We start from the raw sequence: 13,288 nt of genomic DNA, 5'->3' as shown, positions 1-13,288 counted from the left end.
GCCAAGGAAGGTGTTCCTGGGTTTCATGAGTTACCCAGTAAGGGTGTATGTGCCAAAGCCACTGAGGTGCTATAATTGTCAAAGGTTTGGACACGTGGCTAAAAACTGTAAAAGGCAGAGGAGATGTGCTAGATGTGGGGGTGATCATGAATATGGAAAGTGCGGAACAGGAGTTCAACCAAAATGCTGCAATTGTGGAGGAGCTCATAATGTTGCATATAGTGGGTGTGAGGCTGTGAGATGGGAGACTAAAATTCAAGAAATAAGAGTGAAAAGAAAGATCACTTATGCAGAAGCTGTAAGAATGTCAAGAGAACAGAATAATGTTCCTAATGAACAGGGAGCAATAGGGATACGTGAGATGCAACAAAGAACAAATGACAGGATTTATGTAGACAAAAAGGCTCTAGTAACATTCATTGCAGGAGTGATTAATAGTACTGCTGAAGTAAAGTCAAAAAGTGACAAAATTCAGCTGGTGGTAAAAGCAGCAGTAAACCATTTAGGGTTAGTGGGACTGACATGGGAGGAAGTGAGGGAGAACCTCAGTAATCAGTCAAGCCAGGAAGTGTCATGTGTTGGTTAATACTAATTATGGTGATTCTTTTACAATGGAATGCAAGGAGCTTACTGGCCAATAGCCAGGAATTCAAGCACTTTATTAAAGAAAATGGTTGTAAAACCGGATGTAGTGTGTATTCAGGAAACTTGGTTGAAACCAACTTTAGACTTTGTGGTATATGGGTATACAATGATAAGGAAAGATAGGAATCTAGGGGGAGGAGGGGGTTGTGCTATGTTAATCAAGCAAGGTATACCGTATAGAGTACTGGAAAAAGGAGATGATCAGGAATACATAGCGGTGGAAGTGTGGGAGAGAGGGGAGGGAGTGGTTATAATTAACTACTACAATCCATGTAAAAGGTTGGATTTGGACAGCCTATTAAAGATACAAGGACAAAACAGACATAAGGTAGTGTGGTGTGCAGATTTCAATGCTCATAGCATAATATGGGGGGATCAGATTACAGATCCAAATGGAAAGGTAATTGAAGATTTGATGGAAGAAAGGGATTTGGTGTGTATGAATGATGGTAGCGGCACAAGGATAGATATAACAACAGGAACTGAGTCAGTGTTAGATATTACGTTAGTGTCTAATACCTTGGCTGGCATTAGTAACTGGGGAGTTTGGACTGCTTCAACAGTAGGCAGTGATCACTACCCAGTTTTGTGTTCAGTGGGTGAAAGAGTTGAAGTAAGACCAGGTGGCGGAACCCCAAAGTGGGTGTTTGAAAAAGCTGATTGGGGTAAGTTCCAGAAGTTGAGTGAAGAAGGGTTGACAAAGATTGATATTTCTGGAAATATAGATGAATTAAACAGTCAGGTGACTTCAGCAATTATCATGGCAGCAGAAGGATCTATACCTAGGAGTAAAAATAGGATGAATAGAAAACTGGTACCATGGTGGACAGAGGAATGTTGTCAGGCTGTAAAAAACAGAAATAGAGCATTCAGGCTAGTTAAAAGAAACCATAATATGCAGCATTTGGTTCAATATAAGAAAGCACGGGCAGTGGTGAGAAGAACTATACGTCAAGCTAAAAGGGCAAGTTGGAGGAGTTTTTGCGACAAGGTAGGAAGAACAACACCTGTGGGAGAGATATGGGGAATGATTAAGAGGATGGGAGGAGATAGAAGGGAATGGGAATATCCAGTAATGATATCTGAGGAGGAAACTGCAGTCTCCAGTAGGGATAAGGCTGAGGTCATGGCCAAGTCATTTGTACTGATACACAGTTCAGAAAATTTGTCTGAAGAAGGGAGAAGGGAAAGAATAATGAGCCAACTCCCAGGTGTGTTAAGCGGGAGGGAAGGAACAGATGATATAATTGATGATCCATTTACATTAGCAGAAATGGTGAGAGCAATAAAGAGATTGAGACCAACCTCCCCAGGGAAAGATCTGATATGCTCTGTGATGCTAAAAAATCTAGAAGGAGCACTCTTGAAGTTGCTGCATTTTCATAACAGAGTGTGGGAGGAGGGAAGATTACCAAGTGCATGGAAAGAAGCAGTAGTAATTCCAATAAGGAAGCCTGGCAAGGATCTGTCAAAACCCACTAGCTACAGACCAATTGCATTAACATCAAGTATATGTAAGATAATGGAAAGGATGCTAACAGAAAGGTTATCATATGAGCTTGAGAAAAGAGGAATGCTGGCAAGTTATCAGAGTGGTTTTAGAAAGGGAAGGAATTCCATGGGCTCAGTGATTATGTTAGAGACTGAAATAAAGGAAGGCCCAGGCAAATAGAGAGTCAGTAGTGACAGTGTTCTTTGACATTGAAAAAGCCTATGATATGATGTGGAAGGAAGGATTATTAATTAAACTGCACAAGATGGGGATTGGTGGGAGAGTTTTTAATTGGATTAAAGATTTTTTGTTTGGTAGAAAAATTCAAGTTTGGATTGGATCAGAATTATCAAAACAGTACATAGTGGAAAATGGCACACCTCAAGGTAGTGTGATTAGCTCATTACTTTTCATGATTATGATCAATGATGTCTTCACAAAGGTACCAGTGGATATAGGTAGGTCACTGTTTGTGGATGATGGGGCCTTGTGGAAAAGAGGCAGGAACATGGACCATATAATCAGGAAACTACAAGAAGCAATTGATGAAGTGGTGGAGTGGGGTTATGATTGGGGATGTAGATTTTCAGTAGACAAAACTCAATCTGTATTTTTTACCAGGAAAAGGGTTGAGGTAGGGAAGAAGTTAAGGATGTATGGGGTTGAATTAGAAAGGGTTGCATCATTTAAATTTCTGGGAGTTATATTTGATTTACGATTAATGTGGGCAGACCATATCAGGAAAGTTGAGGAGAAATGTAAAAAAGTAATAAATGTGACGAGATGTTTGACTGGTAGGGAATGGGGAGCAAGTTGTTCAGCTTTGAAGGGAATGTATGTGGCTTTAGTAAGATCTGTATTGGATTATAGAAATATAGTATATGGATCAGCAGCTAGGTCTCTTATAAGGAAACTGGATGTGATTCAGGCTCAGGCCTTGAGAGTGTGCCGTGGGGCTTTTAAAACGTCACCAGTGTCAGCCCTACAGGTAGAAATGGGAATAATGCCTTTGGAACTAAGAAGGATGCAACTGATGGCAAACTACTGGGCTAACTTGCAGGGGCACAATGATTCTCACCCTACTAAAGGAGTGTTGCAGGAGTGCTGGGAAAATGGGAGGTTTCAGAGGGATACCTTTAGTCGGGTAGGGAATGATATCGCGAAAGAATGTGGAGTATTTGATCTGAGGATAAGTCCTTCAGTAGTTTATCCAGTTGTAGCTCCATGGAAGCTTGTATGGCCTGACATAGACTGGCATTTGTTAGAGGTAAAAAGGAAAGAAAGGTATAAGACAGATTTGGTAAATGCATTTAACTGTCACGTGATGGAAAAGTATAGTGATTATACTCACATTTATACGGATGGTGCGAAGGAACCTGCAACAGGAGTGACAGGGTTTGGGGTGGTCATACCAGCAAAAGAAATTGGAATCAGCAGAAGAACATCTAATAAGTTAGGAGTGTTTACAGTGGAGATGCTGGCGGTGTTGGTTGCGTTGCAATGGGTGCAGAAAGCCAGACAAGTCAAAGCACTGATATGTTCAGATTCCTCCTCAGTTCTAGCAAGTTTAAGGTCTTTTCACACAAACAGTCGGCAAGATGTACTTTATGAAGTCCTTCAGTTAGTTACAAGAATTGCAAATCAGGGAGGTCAGGTAAAATTTCTATGGGTTCCAGCACATGTAGGGATGAAGGGGAATGAGAGGGTGGATGAGTTGGCAAAGAGAGCGTTAAAGAAAGAAAATGTGGAAATGCACATTAGTATCAGTAAAGCAGAGGTTAAGTGTGTAATCTGGGAAAAAGTCAACCGAATGTGGCAAGAAAGATGGGACAGGGAGGGGAAAGGGAGGCATTTATATCAAATACAAAAGAGTGTTGCAGTTACTAGGGTAGGTAATGGAAACAGAAGAGAGGAAATTGTGTGGACTAGGTTAAGGCTGGGGCATTGTGCATTAAACAAAACATTGAAAATGATAGGGAAACACCAGACAGGATTGTGTGAGGAATGTCAGGAAGAGGAGTCAGTAGAACATGTAGTTTTGTGTTGCAGGAAGTATGGGATACAGAGAGAGATGATGAGAAATAAATTAAGGGAGTTGGGGATGCAGGAATTCACATTAAAAGGGTTGCTGGGCATGGGTGAGAGCACAAGTCCGGGTATTTTTAGCGTTTTTAAGGGGTACAGGCGTTTTTTATAGAATATCACGAATAAACAGGAATAGGATACTAGGATGGTCAAAGATGGGAGGGTAAAGTGTGTGTGTGTGTGATTGGGTGAAGGGATTTAGAATGTATGTCTAGTGCACATTCTGGAGCAGAGGGTGGCGGTAATGCACCATTAAGCTGGATGCCAACCGCCGTAAAACAAGATACAGACAGACAATCCTTGTTCACCCATTGAACCAGCAGCCTCAAGCAGTTTTTTCTAGGCAGCAGCTACCTTGTATCTTGTGGTGTCTAGCATCTGTTCACTCTCATTTTGAGGTTCCTCATGACTGTTATTTTCACAGTCTATTGTTAAGGTTATCGTTCATTGCTGAATTTTCTTTGCTGCTCTGCTCTTGGGTGAAGCCTCCTCTATATTTCCCAACAGGATGAGTAAACCCATGATGACCCAGCAAAGTTTGGTTGCCTAAAGGAAGTCATCTGCCAACATGAGTACATGAACCAGAAGCAGCAGGAAACCATTGAACATCTGCTCGCCATTTGCAACCAACTCTGTCTCATTACAGCAACCCCATGCCAGTCAGAGTCCCGGATTCAAGCGCTTTGATGTATCTCCAAGTTGATGCTGCTACTTCCTGTCCTACTGTACCTTACAGTTTGAGCTCCAGCCACCTGTGTATTCTACGGACTGAGCCAAGATAGCCTTTGCCATCTCTCTTGACTGGGCAAACTCTAAGACTACCATTTGCATTAAATGTGAAGAATTCACCACTGAGATGTGCCGAGTTTTTGAATTGAATTGAATTGACATTATTTCTAACATCCTTCACATACATGAGTAAAAATTTTTACATTATGTCTCCGTCTAAATGTGCAACATGCAACCATAGTAATTTATAATAAATAGAACAATCAGTGTAACATAGAAATACACTCAAATCAGCGTGAGTTAATCAGTCTGATAGCCTGGTGGAAGCAGCTGTCCCAGGGCCTGCTGGTCCTGGCTTTTATTCTGCGGTATCGTTTCCCGGATGGTAGCAGCTGGAATAGATTGTGGTTGGGGTGACTTGGGTCCTCAATGATCCTTCGGGCCCTCTTTTCACACCTTTCTTTGCAAATGTCCTGAATCATGGGCAGTTCACAACTTCAGATGTGCTGGGCTGTCCACACCACTCTCTGCAGAATCCTGCATTTAAGGGAGGTACAGTTCCCATACCAGGCAGTGATGCAGCCAGTCAGGATGCTCTCAATTGTGTCCCTGTAGAAAGTTCTTAGGATTTGGGGGACCATACCAAACTTCCTCAACCGTCCGAGGTGAAAGAGGCACGGTTGTGCCTTTTTTCATCACACAGCTGGTGTGTACAGGCCATGCGAGGTCCTCGGTGAGGTAGATGTCAAGGAACTTAAAGCTGTTTACCCTCTCAACCCCAGATCCATTGATGTCAAAAGAGGTTAGCCCGTCTCTATTCCTCCTGTAATCCACAACCAGCTCCTTCGTTTTTGTGAAATTGAGGGAGAGGTTGTTTTCTTGACACTACTGTGTCAGAGAGATAACTTCTTCCCTGTAGGTCACCTTGTTATTGTTTGAGATTAGACCAATCAATGCAGTGTCGTCACAAATTTAATTAGCAGATTAGAGCCCTGGGTGGCAATACGGTCATGGGTACACAGGGAGTAAAGGAGGGAACTTAGTACACAGCCCTGAGGGGCTCCTGTATTGACAGTCAGAAGGGTTGAGGTGAGGGAGCCCACTCTTACCACCTGCTGGCGATCTGACAGTAAGTCCAGGATCCAGCTGCACAAGGCAGGGTCAAGGCTGAGGTCTCTGAGCTTCTTGTCAAGTCTGGATGGAATTATAGTGTTGAATGCTGAACTGTAGTCCAAGAACAGCATTCTCACAGAAGCATCATTCTTCTCCAGATGTGTAAGGACAGTATGCAGAGCAGTGGCTATTGCGTCGTCTGTCGATCAGTTGTGTCGGGAGGCAACTTGTAGGGAGTCCAGTTTGGGTGGTAGAATGCTGCAGATATAGTTCTTGCCAGCATTTACTTATTATTGAGGTGAGTGCAACGGGACGCCAGCCGTTCAGACATGTTATCTTGGTCTTTTTTGGTACAGGGACATTAGCGGATAATTTGAAGCAGGAGGGCACTTTACACTGGGAGAGGGAGAGATTAAAAATGTCTGTAAACACACCTGCCAGTTGTGCTGCGCATATCCAGAGTACTCACCCTGGGTGCCGTCTAGTCCCACAGCCTTGCGACAGTCCACCCATTGGAAACATCTGCGTACCTCAGCCTCAGATGACTGGGTTGCAGGTTGTAGCGGTGGCTTTCCTTGGAGGCTCAGAGTTAGTGACATCAGACTGAGTGTAAAAGCGATTGAGCTCATCTAGGAGAAAGGTCGTGATGTTGACGGCACCACTACATTTGGCTTTGAAGTCTGCGATGGAATGCAACCCTCGCCACAAGTCACATGTGCTATTCGTTGTGAATCTTGACTCAATCTTGTCCCTGTATTGTTGTTTCGCAGCCTTGATAGCTTTATACAGATCGTAGCTGCTTTTCTAGAGCAGGGTGAAGGAGAGCTTTATAAGCTTTGCGGAAGGGAATGTAGCAGTGGTCAAGTATATTATCTCCACGACTGCTCACCTGGATGTGCTGACAAAACTTTGGAGAGACTTTCGTCAGCGACGCTCGATTAAAGTCACCAGCGACGATGAAGGCAGCCTCCGGGTGTGCAGTGGCCAGCATATTGTTGGTTTCATACAGTTCCTTGAGAGCCAGGACAGTATTAGCCCGTGGCTGAATGTACACCGCTGTGATGATAACAAACGTGAACTCCCTATGCAGCTAGTAGGGTCTGCACAGCAGCACCAGGTATTCCAGGTGCTGGAAACCTGGAATTCAAAGGTGCTAAAAAGGCCCTTCTCCCTTGCCTCCGGTGCTTCTTCCAAGGTACTGGCGATGTAAGAGATGAGTCTTCCATATATTGCGCAAGCAGGGGTTCCTAGTGTAGGAAAGGCAGCGCAAAATGGGTAAATGCTGTCTCTCAGATGTTCAGAAGGATCAGTCTATCGTATCTGATATAACCATCAGCTACTTGAACAGAAAGTGCAAAGAAAATTGTAGAAATTAGTAGTATACTGTCAATTTGGAATGGAGCTCATAACAGAGCTGCAGTAGGCGGAGCCATCTTGGTGGTCCATCCAGGAAACGTAAGGGAGGCAGTGAATCAGATACCTTACCTGCGTCAAGTCTCACACTTGGTGCAGGAATACACTGTGAAATTCTGGATCCTCACGGCAGACTGTGGCTGGAATGTGGAAGCATTGCTGGCCCATTACTATCACAGCCACACAGGGTGCTTGGAAGATGAACTGTCTACCCGGGGATGCTCATCAACCTCAAAAGCCTCATCACTCTAGCCTTCCATATTGACAAGTGTCTTATGGAACAACTCTCCAGATCACCAGCCAGAACCCCAGTTCTATTCCCAGAACCATTTCAACCTGCAGAACTCTCATCAGCAATGCTTCCAGAACCTATGCAGTTAAGGAGAACTCCCTTAATCCCCCAAGAGCATTTGCATCGACAACTTGTGCGTTTACTGCAGAGCAACCAATCACCCACTCATCAAATGCCCACCATGTCCAGGAAATAGCACCTCCAAGTAGAGACAAGAGGCCTTCCATCTGGTAAGCTCCCCATGGTCCCTTGTTCCACAGCCCAGCTCACTCTCTTTGTCCTCCTCCACACTCTGACAGCCGTACGCTCTGGGGGATTCCAATGCAGAATGCAACTTTCTGGACCGGATTCTGTATGCGCAGCTTAGACTCCCTGCTGAGCCTACTGTATTTCTCACCCCTTCTGCGTTACTGCCCTCGACAGACATCCTTGCGGTCTGGAATGGTCAGAGCACACACACAGTCTACACACATGAGCATCAGAGAACACCAAGTCTATCCAATTTCTCCTTATCAACACATCCAATATTCCTCTCATCTTGGGTTACCCCTGGTTCTTCACTCATTACCCTCACTTTACCTGGTTCACCGCTGAGTTGGGGACCCATCTGCCTGCAAGCTCAGATGGCTTCATCCTGTAAGTCCACGGAGATGAAGGAAACCCTTGGTCTCATCAAAATCCAACAGGAAAACCACAACTTAGCCATCGCCTTCAGTTCCAAAGGGAAGCCAGCACACTGCCACATCACAGACCACATGGCTGCGCGATCAACCTCTTCCCAGGCACCACCCCTCCTCGAGGTTATCCGTTCTCCCTCCTACTGAGACCCAAGCCATAAATGACAACATCAGCAAAGCACTACAGCATGGCTTCCTTCAACCATGCCAGTCCCCACCGGTGCAGGATTCGCCTTTGTCAAAAAGAAAGATGAGGGTCTCCACCCCTACATTAACTACCATAGACACCCACCCACTGGCCACTACTAATACTTGGACTTTCCAACAGTCCAGCTGTTTTCCACGCCTTCATTAACAAGATCCTATGAGACATGCTACATAAGGACTTATGTGTTTGTCTAACTCAATGGCATCCTTTTGCCTAGGACTCCAAGACCACATCTGTCATGTCCATTCAGTCATTTAGCATGTCTTCAAAAACCAATTGTACTGCAAATTAGAGAAATGCCAATTCCACACCCCAGTAATGTCTTTCTTGGACTATGTCCGTTCACCCAAGGCATAACCATGGGCCCAATGAAATTGTGCACCTTTGTTGAATGGCTCCAATCGCACTCCCTCAAACATCTGCAGCACTTCTTACACTTCTCCAACTTCTACCACCATTTCTTCAGGAACCTCCCTCACCAAATCACCTATTTAATGGGTAACCTGGTCTGCTGCCACGGACCACACTTCCGAGGAGCTCAAGAGACACTTCACCACCGCTCCGATTCTCCACCATCCAAACATTTCTGGACTTTTTGTGGTAGAGGTGGACATTAGGGCCATCCCCTCCCAGCAAGAACCAGATAGGCAGACACCCCCTCGTACCTTCTCACCAAGTTTAACTCTACACAGCACCATTAAGGAATAGGAGACAGGAAGCTACTTGCTATTAAATGGGTCTTGGAGGAAAAGAGACATTGGCTGATGGGAAACACCAAGCCCTTCCTGATCTGGACTGATCACCAGAACCTCATATCGATACAACAGACCCACCAACTCAATCCACGTTAGACTCACTGGGCCCTCGTCTTCAAGCAATTCAACTTAACCATCTCCTATTGACCTGGCTCCAAGAACACTAAGGCAATGCCCTGAAATGACAGTTCGACCCAGCTGAAATGGAGGTTGACCCTCAGCCCATCATTCCACCCTCGCAGATCTTCACCTTGATCATCTGGGATCTTGGGAACCAGATCTGCCAGGCCCTACAGCACAAACCTGCTGTAGCCCACACAACTGACAACCACATGTAAGTGCCAGTGGCTATGCTCTCTGTGGGCCCACTCCTCATCCCTATCTGGCCATCTGGGGGGAGGGGGTTGGCGGGGGAGAGGGAGTTGGCGAGGGGAGAGTGCACGACATTCATTTTGCGACACTGGTTCTGATGGCCCACCATGATTGCAGATCACGTCATTTCATTGCTGCCTGCCCTCAATGAACCCAGTCCAATTCCTCCAACCTATGACCCTCTGGCCCTACTGACCCCTGGATGCCCATGGATCTTATCATGGGTTGAACACTTTCCAGCGGGGCCATGGTGATCAATTTAAGCGTAGACGGATCTTCAAGGCAGCCCACTTCATTGCCCTCCCCAAACTTCTGTCAGCCACTGAGACTGCGGGCCTGGTTCTCCAACATGCAGTTCACCTCCGTGGTTTCCCTCAGGACATTGTGTCAGACCAGAGCCCACAATTCGTGTCCCGCATCTGGTGAGCCTTTTGCTCTCTCGTTCATACCTCAGTGAGTTTGTTCTCTGGCTATTATCTGCAGTCCAAGGTCAGTCAGAAAGAACCAATCAGCAAGTGGAGAAGTTTCTGATGCTTCACCGCCTCCAACCGTTACACATGGAAGAAGTATCCGTTCTGGGCTGAACTGTGCCTCAATCTGCACGCCTCCTCTGCAACAGGTATGTCACCATTTGAAGTGCTTCATATCTATCAACTCCCATTGTTCCCCGTGGAGAAGGCAATAGTGGATGCCCAATATTCCAGAGCCCTGATTCACCACTGCCAGAATGTTTAGAAGAGGGCACGGAATGCTTTAAAGGGGGTCCATGTCTGGCTGTCAACGCGAGATTTGCCTCTGCACCCCGACTCCTGCAAGCTCTCACCTCAGTTCATTGGTCCCTTCAAGATTACCCATCACATCCATCGGGTCACTTACTGTCTCCAGCTGCCAGGGTACCTCAAGATCACACCTACCTTCCACATGTCCTACCTCAAGCCCATTCTCTACAGACCACTCAACCCACCTGAGCCTGCACATCTGGAACTTAGAAAGCTGAAAGATGGCCCAGTGTATATGGTTCACCAGTTGATGGATTTCTGTCATCGTGGACAGGGTGTGCAGTATCTGGTTGACTGGAAAGGGTCCAGATTCATCTTGGATTCATCACTCATCAAGGAGTTCCACCAGACCCATCTAGATCATCCTGAGCTGTCGGACGTCAGCCATAGGAAGGGGGCCTGCACCCAGTCTCCATCCGGCTAATAGGAGTCACCTGCCACTCGTTTCCAACTCATTACCTGCAACCTATTTAAAGCTAGCTCTCATCCACAGTCCTTGTTCACCCACTGAACTAGCCAGCCTCAACAAGTTTCTCCTAGACATCAGCTACCTTGTTGCCTGTGGTGTTTAGTATCTGTTCTTTCTCGGTTTTTTGGCCCCTTGTGGCTTGTTATTTTCAATGTCTATTGTTGAAGTTATCATTCATCACTGAATCATTTCTGCTGCTCTGCTTTCGGGTCAAGCCTCTTCCACTTTTCCTGACAGTTACCTGCATCCTGAAACGTAAGGAGTAACTGTCTCCCTGAAATTTCTGTCAATCATTTAGCTCCAGCTCCAGTTCTCTAGCATAGTCTGTAAGGAGTGTCAGCCAGATGTACTTCTTGCAGGTGTAGTCTCAGACACACTGGAGGTCTTCCTGACTGCTCACATCCTGCAAGAGGAGCACTCTACTGCCCTGGCTTCTATCCCCACTGTTCTACCTGTGCAATAATAGAAAGAAAGAGACCTTAACCCTCTTCACCTCTTCTAACCAAACCCTCAGTTCCTCACTCCAACACTGTCCAGTCACATTCTGGCCATTCCCACAATGCACACTCCACTTAAACTTAGCCCTTGACAATTGCCTGATTGCCCAATCATTTTTTAACTGACAATTTGCAGTTGTGCCTGTTTTAGGCTCCCGCATCTCGCGACGAGTAACGGCTACTCCTACCTGAAACTGAGCAGTAGGTTAGAAAATATTGTGAAGATAATTATAAATATTCAAATTCCTGTTTGGTGAAAGAAGTGAAGGGTGACTGTCCAGTTTCCTGGTTCATAAGTATGAGAAAAAGTAGAAATGTTGTACCTTCATCATTTTCCGTACCTGCGTCAGGAAATAACAGTTTATCTTCCCTTTCTACATTATAAGTACAACTAAGATCTGATGAACCATTTTGATTTGAGTCGTGAGCTGGTGAAGTATCAGTATTTCTTGATATAGTGATATCTTGTTGCACTGATGAGCTTACCAGGTCAGATAAGCTTCTATTAGTTCTGGAAAATCACAAAACAATATTAAGTTTTATTTTTTAGTATTAGGAATATTTTCCATTGATGTTAGCAGGACATTGTAAATACATTTATGAAGCTTATACCAGCAGCTTCAATCATAAATATTTTTAAATAGGTACTACAATTTTATCTATAAGTACAAAGCAAAAAATATTAAAATGTTTAATTGATTATCTAGATGTTGTCTATTCCGTATATTCACCACCCTCTGTCTTCAATTGTTTATGATTCTCAATATCCAAAGCCAATGGATCCTTACCAATCCAGCTAGTTAAACAGAAGAACTTTTTGCCAAAAGTTTTCAATAACCATATACAAAAAATCTGAACATAACCAAAGTTTTAAAAGAAAGCACAGAATTTTCACAGTTCTGCTATTAATACAATGTGGCTGTTGACAGACCCTAAGAAATTGAAATGCAGTGCATAGTTTGAACTGAACTTTTATGGTTATCTTGTAATCATAAAGTCATAAAGTCAGGTTCAAGTTTCAACTAGCATGAGGGTGAAATTGTATACTAGTCAAATGTAATGGAGTAAGGACCTATGAACTGGAGCTTTACCAAGACCGATTATGCAAATGTGCAAGAAGTCAGTGAAGATAAAGAAAAAATAGATAAAATATAGGATCACAAGCCTCCAGGCAACTGGCAAAGGAATTCAGCTTGCTTCAGAGCACCAAAAGATAGGTCAACAGTATAAAGAATATTTACAGAGCACAGTTGACCGCCAATTTTATTACATGCTCTAGTTTTACCAGGAGATGGCAGGGTACTGCACCACCTCACACCTGATCCAGAATCTGAGAAGCTGTTCCCAGTAGTACAAGTCAGATAAGCATGCAAGGTTCTGTTGCGAAGGTTGCTTTTGAAGATGTGGTCCAGTTTCTCAACAGAATGCTTACTTGTCAACAATACCAGTTCACTTATCATTAAAGTACACAATTTAAACTTAAAAATACTTGAATTTTCATATATAACATTCATCTTATTTTCCCCTTTGAATATTTCTGTGTCTATACAAGGCTATACAACTGTTCCACTAGCACAAAGGTGACATTCTGTTAAATACTTGCCACAGTGAAATGAATCTAATAATTATTATTTCATCAAATACACGTAGTTGATACTTAATTTTAATGTTACATACAAATGAAATATCTACAGTGATAAACTTTGCATCCTGAAAGAATATTTCAAGTTGGATTTAGTTTGAATCCTGATGGGAAATAAGA

At 44.1% G+C, this 13,288-nt stretch overlaps 1 protein-coding gene across 3 annotated transcripts in view; it reads right to left on the bottom strand.

The window, feature by feature from the left end:
• zbbx (zinc finger, B-box domain containing) overlaps positions 1-13,288 on the bottom strand; it is a 155,989-nt gene that overhangs the window by 56,431 nt on the left and 86,270 nt on the right. For all 3 annotated transcript variants that reach the window (XM_072254587.1, XM_072254589.1, XM_072254588.1), the window contains one exon: positions 11,868-12,037. In XM_072254587.1, coding sequence (XP_072110688.1) covers positions 11,868-12,037 — 170 coding nt within the window. The remainder of the gene's footprint in view (positions 1-11,867; positions 12,038-13,288) is intronic.

The sequence above is a fragment of the Mobula birostris genome, chromosome 4 (assembly GCF_030028105.1).
Source record: "Mobula birostris isolate sMobBir1 chromosome 4, sMobBir1.hap1, whole genome shotgun sequence".
NCBI classification, from domain to species: Eukaryota; Metazoa; Chordata; class Chondrichthyes; order Myliobatiformes; family Myliobatidae; genus Mobula; species Mobula birostris.
Note: the sequence above shows the minus strand (reverse complement) of the source record. Positions and strands in the feature narration are given on the sequence as shown.